Source organism: Leptinotarsa decemlineata, unplaced genomic scaffold (genome assembly GCF_025532065.1).
Source record: "Leptinotarsa decemlineata unplaced genomic scaffold, Ldec_3_MD MMD2_tig00026299_RagTag_RagTag, whole genome shotgun sequence".
NCBI classification, from domain to species: domain Eukaryota; kingdom Metazoa; phylum Arthropoda; class Insecta; order Coleoptera; family Chrysomelidae; genus Leptinotarsa; species Leptinotarsa decemlineata.
Window position 1 is genome coordinate 3,732,114 of NW_027412676.1, and position 8,823 is coordinate 3,740,936.

The 8,823-nt window shown below is 33.3% G+C and overlaps 1 protein-coding gene across 1 annotated transcript; it reads left to right on the top strand.

The window, feature by feature from the left end:
- The first annotated feature begins 1,226 nt into the window (after positions 1-1,226).
- Mettl3 (Methyltransferase like 3) lies at positions 1,227-5,142 on the top strand. Its single transcript, XM_023158154.2, has 4 exons — positions 1,227-1,595; positions 1,649-2,139; positions 2,254-3,094; positions 4,852-5,142. Exons 1-4 carry the CDS (start codon positions 1,481-1,483, stop codon positions 5,049-5,051), a joined length of 1,647 nt encoding a protein of 548 aa, XP_023013922.2. The 5' UTR covers positions 1,227-1,480; the 3' UTR covers positions 5,052-5,142.
- The last annotated feature ends 3,681 nt before the right edge of the window (positions 5,143-8,823 follow it).

Here is an 8,823-nt window from a genome sequence, read left to right on the forward strand (position 1 = left end):
AACCAATTATTCTGTGATTATGAGCGATGTGTTCTACCGTTCATGCAAACGGTTAGCAGAATGGCGGGTTCCTATATAGGATATACGAACCCTGATTCAGATATATATTCTAAGACCCATGAATTTTTCTCCTATGGAAAAAGAGAACATTGAAACCTTGAACAACATCAACAAATTTAAAACAAATGTTAAACCCTCTCATTGAAGTAGAACCATATAATGTAGAAGACTTTCTAAATTATTCTTATTAGATATTAGATTTAAGAATTATGAAAATTGACACAGTTTCATTTTTTTGTTTTTCGCTGATTTGTGTGAAACACTCTTTGAAATAAAGATTATTATTATTATTATTAATAGCACAGCGAACGTGTCACGAGAGGCAGCACAAGTAGTAGGGACAAACATAAACCTTTGTATATATTATTAGTTTATATACAATGCATAAACTATTCACATGTAAAACAGTGTTATTTACGTATTATTAATTTATTATTTAAAAATATATATCTGATATCAAAAATTATTTTGTGCTAGTATAATGCCAACAAAGAATTGCTGTTTTGCGAATTGTACGTCAGATAATCGATATCCAGAAGAAAACGTGTTTTTATTGCCATTTATTAAACCTCATATCAATGAGGTTAGATGTAAGAAATGCATACATACTTCGAGGAGAGTGGATTTAACAGTGCAAAAAATAAATAAATATTCATATGTATGCTCTAAATATGAAATGAATAGTAAATTTTTCATAGTTAATTACCATTGATTAGAATGAGATATAACCTCAATCGTTTACTAAATTATATTCACTTATTATATTTAATTAAATTCATTTCACTACCATCTATATTTGATTCATATTTCACTGGGAAATAAATCTGAAATTCATAATTATTTTAAATTTCTTTCATTACAGTTTGAATCAACCGCTACTCTTTTCCTAGAGTCTATATACTAACCTGTCTATTAATTCACTTTGTTTCCAGTTACTTTTAAATTACGGCATGCAAGCCAACGTTTTAATGTAATAACATTGTTATCCTTTACAGTTGCAAATTTTAGTTTTGCTCCAGGAACATCTTCTGTTAAAAACATTCTTTTTTAATTGTACTTTACCATATGTTTATACGACGATTAGGCAGTGTTTGTCCCTACCGAACTACTAGCGCTGCTAGTGAGTGATTTTTCGTACTTCAGGAACATGGTTCATTACGTTGGATTTCAAAGTAGTGGCAAGTGGCAACACCCGAGAATACCATTCTCGGGCAACAAAGGCTTATATATGTTAGTTTACTAAAATTACGTCACTGAAGTAAACACTATGTTCGGTGCCACTGTATTCTTCATACTGGAGACAATATCTGTGGCACAGTACTAAAAGGTTTTACATTATTACTCTGAGGGTTTTTCGAAATATTAATGAATGTTTGCTCACTGTTATTTTATTATGAAATTTGAGTTTTCATGAAACAAAATGCCCCAAGATGCCTGGGAAGAAATTCAAGCTATCAAAAGTAAACGTAAAAGTTTTCGGGAGAGATTGGAAAAGAGAAAAAAGGAAAGACAGGAGTTACTGGGCTCAAGTTTGGGTAATATATTGTTCTTCATTTATTATATTGTCATTCACTGATAAAATCCGTAGGTCCCGCATCTTCAGTAAACACATCAGATGTAACAACTTATACACCTCTCAGCTCTACAGTCAGCAAAGAACCAAAAAGCGAGAATCCTGATGATCTAATAAAGATCGATCCTGAATTGGAACAGTCATTACTGAGGGAATTAAGTGAAGTGACTCTCCAGTTACCGGTGTCCTCTTGTGATCTTTTAACTGCCCTTAAGCTGTTAGCAGATCATGACAGTTCTCATAGAAAGATATGTAACTTGCTTGAGAAATTTGCTTTGCAAAAACTTATAACAGTTAAGACTTCTTCAAAAGATGGAGTGAATTTATTAGAAGTGTCTCATATTGAGGTCTCTAAAGTGAATGCGATGATACTGGGTAGTACACTAGAAAAGCCAGAAATATCCAATGATGACCTAAAAAGAAGGCGAGAAGATACACCAGAAAAAAATGAATTAGATGAGGAAAGGAGAAAAAAAGACAAGAAAGAACCCAAAGCTGACATATTGGTAAGTATTTTCAATTAAATACTTGTTCTTTTCAAATCAGCAACAACTGACCTATAAGCAAAGTTTAGATGGTTTAAATTAAAGGATAAAATTGTAAGTATTTTTAATTTTCAGTCTCTACTATCTATGCCCTCAACAAAGGAAAAAGAGAGCAAAAAACTAGGTGAAGAAATTCTTGATTTGTTGAGCAAACCAACTGCCAAAGAGCGCTCTTTAACAGAACGTTTCAAGTCACAAGGTGGTAAACAGCTGATGGAATTTTGTCCTCACGGGACTAAATTAGATTGTGAAAGAAACGGCATATCTGAATGTAAGAAATTACATTTTAAAAAAATTTTGCAGAAGCATACTGATGAGTCTCTAGGGGACTGTTCATTTCTGAATACCTGTTTCCACATGGATAGTTGCAAATATGTGCACTATGAAGTAGATAAGAGTTCAAGCTCAGAAGATAAACCTACTATACCTAGCGAACCATTAGTCAGAATGGAAAGTACAACTTTATACCCTCCGCAGTGGGTTCAATGTGATTTGAGATATTTGGACATGACAGTGTTGGGCAAGTTTGCTGTGATTATGGCAGATCCACCATGGGATATACATATGGAGCTGCCGTATGGAACAATGTCTGATGATGAGATGAGGCAGTTGGGCATTCCCCAATTGCAAGATGATGGTCTTATATTTCTCTGGGTAACAGGCAGGGCAATGGAACTTGGTAGAGAATGCTTAAAGCTTTGGGGATATGAAAGAGTAGATGAGATAATATGGGTAAAAACTAATCAGTTGCAAAGAATTATCAGAACGGGTAGGACCGGACATTGGTTGAATCATGGAAAAGAGCATTGTCTTGTAGGTATGAAAGGAGATCCCCAAGATTTGAATAGAGGACTGGATTCCGATGTGATTGTGGCAGAGGTTCGCGCAACCAGTCATAAACCTGACGAAATATATGGTAAATAAAATTTATGAAACTGAAAATGTAATGAAATCACTTTTTAGTCAACTCTTGTTTTTCAAATGTCTCATGAAAATGAGTGAATATTGTTACTACATTTTTCACAAATTCTTTTGTAATACTCTAGGAATACTGCAATATTGTATGTCAATATAATTTGTTTTAAATGACAGTAACTACCTAAAATACAGATCAATTCAATTGTCACTCAATTCAAACAATAGTTTTAATGAATTATTTTCATCTTCCTATGAAGATGGTATAAAAGGTCAATATAATTTCTAGAAAGAAATGTTTGTTCTAACATTGCTTACTTTCCTGTTTTATGGCTCTATTTTTGGAACAATTCTGCCATCTTTGTTAATCTTGGTTGTCATTCAGGTACGTTTTCGTTTCTTCTAATAATAAGTTGTAGGTTACATAGAGCTAAATGTTTGAGGAATTTTCTGGAAAATAAAATATTTTACATGAGTAAATTGCAATATTAACAATTATACCAATAAATACATTGGCGGCATGGAGCTAAGTGTTTGATCCTACAATGTAGGATCTGCTAGATTCCTGACAGAAAACAACTATTTTCTCGGCTAATATCACTATGGACATTGAATTATATCCGACAGATATTTATGTAAGTTTACACACTGAGAAAATGTTTACAGATGCTTCCCATTTGTCTAGCAGCAGAACCTCACTGGTATCACTGGAGTAGATCACCTACAAACTGGTTTCAGGGTATTATCTCTCGTCAGTGGAGGAGAGATTCAACCCAACCAGCAGTGTGTCTGGGAATTGTGTCTGATTTCAACGCGGCCCGGTTGCTATACAAAGACTTCTTCCAAGAGAAAGATTCATTAAGTATTAACAACTCCATCTCGCGAACGAGCGGAAAGAAGCATCCCATGTAACAACACATCATCAGACTTATTTTTATTTCCGCTGGAGTGTTGACACATGGGGTGCTTCTTCCCACTTAGGGTTTTGTTATTAGATGAGAAATCTATTTCTCAGACGAAGGTCTCATATAACAGCCGGGCCGTGTAGAAGTCAGGTGAGTCCCGGGTACACTGCTGTTTAGGTCGGATCTTTACTGCACTGACGAAGGGTAGTACTCCGAAATCAGTCTTTTGGTGATCTCTTTCATTTATTTTAGCAAGGTTCTGTTGCTAGACGAACGAGAAGAACCTCAGTGAGAAAACTTGCAGATATTATTCAATGTATATTGTGATATTAGCCACAGAAGTAGTTATGTTCCGGTAGACATTTACCAGATACTACAGTACACGAATTTTGGGTGAGGTGAATGTTGTAAAATTCCATAATGTATTCATGTTAGGAATCACACGTTAAAAAGGTAAGACCTCGTTAATCCTTGGCTCGCACAAGTTTTGACTTCTGAGGGTTGTCGTTCGTAGGGGTGCGACAGCTGGTTAATGGAAAAACAGATTTTAAAACAGAAAAACAGACAGATTCAAGTCATACTTTATTGTGAGATATTCACTAAACAGTTTACAAAACCACAATACATGTTTCACTATACAGTAGCTTCCTCGGATGTGTCCATACTGTTTGAACAGGCCACAAAATGAATTTTCATGTAAAACTTTATATTTTCATGGAAAAGTTTACAAAACTGCAACACGTGTTTCACTATACAATAGCTTCCTTAAGCCAAGGAATTGTTCTGCAGTATAACACAAAATGATTTTATATTTTTGTTATATAAATGAAAATAACCCTTGTGGTTTTTTCAGGTATGATTGAACGCTTATCTCCAGGTACAAGAAAAATTGAATTGTTTGGTAGACCTCATAATATTCAACCAAACTGGATAACACTTGGAAATCAAGTAGATGGCATAAGGTTAATTGATCCCACTTTGATTGAAAATTTTAGAAACCGATATCCAACTGGAAATTGTATGGCTCCTCCACCTGAGAATACACATAATTAAAAATGAACATTGACGAATTCAGGAATATTTCTCATGATGGTTTTTATATTGTGACTAGAATTAGATTGTTAATAAATTGAATTTTTTCTAATTTGTTTATATTTTCAAAGAGTGCAACTTTTTTTGGTCGGAGATAACTTGTGTCTGGCGATCAAAGGCGATAAGGCAATAGATAAAGTGTTCGGGTTGTTCTCACAGCAGATACGTTGTTGGATTTTTTCTTCAAAAGTATTTGGTTATCGTGGCTTCTATTACTTGGATTAATCGACCTAATTCATGTGCAGTCCAAATCAGGTACCCAGTATTTATTTATGTTGATTCTTCTTTTCTTTTGAAAAATTTATATATGAATTTTTATTATATCACTATGGATAGTAATTCTGAATTTTGTCAAACATGTGTATTTCTTCAAATGTGATATAACCAGTGAGATGTTTTTTTTTTAACAAACGGGTGATACCGCAATGGATAGAACAACGGACCTTAGAGCAAGCGGCTATGCAATCATATTTTTGACTGTGTTACTTTTAATATGATATCGCAAGATGGTGAAAAGAAACTAAGTGAATTTCTATCTAAACTGTTACGTTTGATGAAAATAACTAGAATTGCAAAAAACTTATGACAAAAACCTACCATGTTTTGAAAAGTTTCAACAATCTGTATTTCGAAAACGAATTTGTTAAATATTTTATAGGAAAAAGTTGTTTATTTTGACGAGATCCACCACATACCTAGTTTTTGTAATGTTCTCAGCAACTTCACTTAGCGCCCCTAGGAGCTAAGTAATATGCATCGATATAGAAAATTGTAAATATCTCGAAAACGATCACCTCCAGCGTTGTTGAGAAGGTATACCTTTTTTACTTGAAATAGGTGTGGAAATTAGGTTTTTTTCATGAAAAGTACCAAAAGTTTACTGTCAATAAAGTTAGGGCAATTTGAAATAAATAATGACAGCGTACGCACCGCTCTCTAGATGTTACATGAAAATTGATACGAAATTATGATTTCCCACGTCAAAAAAACCCCGGGTACCGAATTTCGTACAAAAAACTTATTTTTTTCAAGAGTTATTTTCAAAAAGTGAATAAAAAAATTCAATTTCAACACCCCGTATCTCCGAAACAAAGCATTTTCGGACACAAGTTCATATAGACTTTTTTTCTTAAAATTGTCTCAGGAATACGTCACTTGAATATTTTGACGTATTTATGTTACACCCTGTATAGTCTATATACAAATGTTGTAGTTTCAATCACAAGAAATACTGAGAGGTGACATCTGGGAAATAAATGTGAAAGTTTGTAAGGATGGACGTATGTCGTGTGTAAGTTTGTGGCTCTTTCACGACTGAACGGATTTAGATGAAACTTCACATAAATACAGCTTATACATCAGAATAAAATTTAGGCTACAATTTACAACGGTTTTGTGTAATTTTGGTCATAATATAACGAAAAGTATTAAGTAAGCCGGAAAAATTCTTGCTCCCTGAGAACTATTTTGGCGTGCGCTACCTATACCGTTGGTATTATATGCAGATAATGTACCGTAAAACTGTTGATCTTGAATAGTTCTAAATAAAAGTAAGAGGTAGCCACTATGCAAAATACTGAGTCATAAATACAATTAAATTGGATGCTTTTTTAAAATGCACATTTTAGAATATCTGTCAAATTATTATAAAAATTGTCGTTTTAAGTAGTTAATATAGATAAGCTTTGGCTTTTACACTAAGTAATTTGGACGAATCATTTAACAGTTATCACGATACGATCAGCTTGACGCAACGCAGTGAGCCATTACGCGTCGCGTCTACTGTAAGACGACGGGGACCGATGCGCGGGGGTACAGAATGGTCTAAGCATTTAACCGTCATCGCCGAGAACGCGGGCGGATGCGTGAAGACAGACGTCGTTGACGGTTGTGTTAGTTTTGCCAATTTCTTTATAGGTAACATAATTCGATTCTAAAATATATTCATATTTAGTGCAGTTGGCATATTTTTTTAGTTACTGTATTTTTGAAGATATAGAAAAATATAAATTACTAGCTGTTGCCCGCTTTTATATTAACGTACAGCCGAAGCTACTGAATTTAGAAACTTGAAATATGTAGGTAGGTTTTTTGTATAGCGTAAATAAGAATCAAGAACGGGAATCAGGAATTTCCACCCCCAAGGAGGAAAAATAGGGGCTCAAAGTTTGTATTGAATTTTGTGAGTTTTGAAATTGGAAACCTGAAGTTTTGGGTTGATAAAGAAAATATTGTAGAGGTATGAAAAATAGACAAACCTATGTTTGAAGATGATTGACAATGTTTCATGATGAATTTCACTAGTTCGGACTTCCATTGTCTAATATATATAAAATGATTTGAAATCCCTGAAACAACTAAAAAAGAAGAATTAAAAATAAATAGCTGTAAATAACAATTATATTAAGCAAAAAACCTGAAATGAAATAATAGTGAAATAAAATACAAGTAAAAATGAAACAATTGAACAAAAATTAAAAATAAAGAAAAAATACAAACTGAAATTTTACATAACAGTACAAGGGAATATTTTGCAATATATTGTACCTATGTGATAGAATGTAAAATTTAATGATCTTTTGTTTGTTCACCTTTATTTCCTATTTCAGAGTAGATATTGAATAGATAAACTATGGGCATATAACAGATATATAAGTTGAAGCAGATATGACTTGAAATTTCATAATTTATTGAAATATAATGAAAATCAACACGTGTTTCGCCATACAATGGCTTCTTCGGGCGTGTCTTTACACGCCACAATAAAGTGTTTCTTTGAATACGTTTGTTATGGATTTTCATCAAGTATCGGCCAATTCCATCATATAAAATCAACAGAAATCTAGTAGGTAACTTTTAGGAAATCTAATGACAAATATGACGCTCTGTAGAAATCTAATAACAAAATCAACAGAAATATAGTAACTTTTCAATGAATCCAGTGACAAATCCGGTGGGAAAGCCTTGGAATCTAGTGATTTTTTGAGAAAATCTAGTGACAAATATCCCGATCTGTGGAAATCTAGTTACTAGATCAACCCAATTTTAACTAGAGAAATTCTCGCGAGAAAAATACCTGGTTAAAGTTTCAACCTATTTTGTCACAAAATTTATTTTTTAGTTTTTGATCTGGTAGAGAGGGAACCTAATATACGTTACCACGTCTTATTTTCCTCATGTTACTATTCAGAATCACACCAAGATGTTCTTCATTACTCTCCCTCCAAAGATGTAGGTACTTATCACCTATAAAAATATATTGGATACAATGTGCTACAGCTGCTCACTAGTTCTGAATACTATTTTAACTTGCATTCGGATGGGCCAGTTTGAAGTTTTATAGAAAAAAGCTTCACTTTTTTGAAAACTATATGATTCGACTGATTTTCTGCAGATAAAGCCGCTCAGGCGTGAAACCATCTAGGTACTGGGATTTTACAAGTATAAGTAGAAAATGATATAGAACTCCTAAAGTAACTAGTTGTGAATAATTAAATAACTCGTTGATTAAAGATTTTGTTTGTCCATAATGTTCAATTTTTTCATTTTTTTAAATCGAAAATTTCAACATGGTTTCAGTCAGAACAGTAGCTCCTAAAATCTGATTGATAACGATAGGTAGGTACTTGGCACAATTTTCTTCTAAAATATATAGGCAAAACAAACCAATATGTGCTCCTTCAACAGTAATATGTGGGAAAAAACTTTGGTAGGTATATTAGTAATACCATAT

Coding starts and splice junctions, on each gene's coding strand:
- Mettl3 (XM_023158154.2), top strand. CDS start 1,481: ATGCCCCAAGATGCCTGGGAAGAAATTCAAGCTATCAAAAGTAAACGT. Junction 1,596..1,648: donor GTTACTGGGCTCAAGTTTGG/GTAATATATTGT, acceptor TAAAATCCGTAG/GTCCCGCATCTTCAGTAAAC. Junction 3,095..4,851: donor TAAACCTGACGAAATATATG/GTAAATAAAATT, acceptor TGGTTTTTTCAG/GTATGATTGAACGCTTATCT.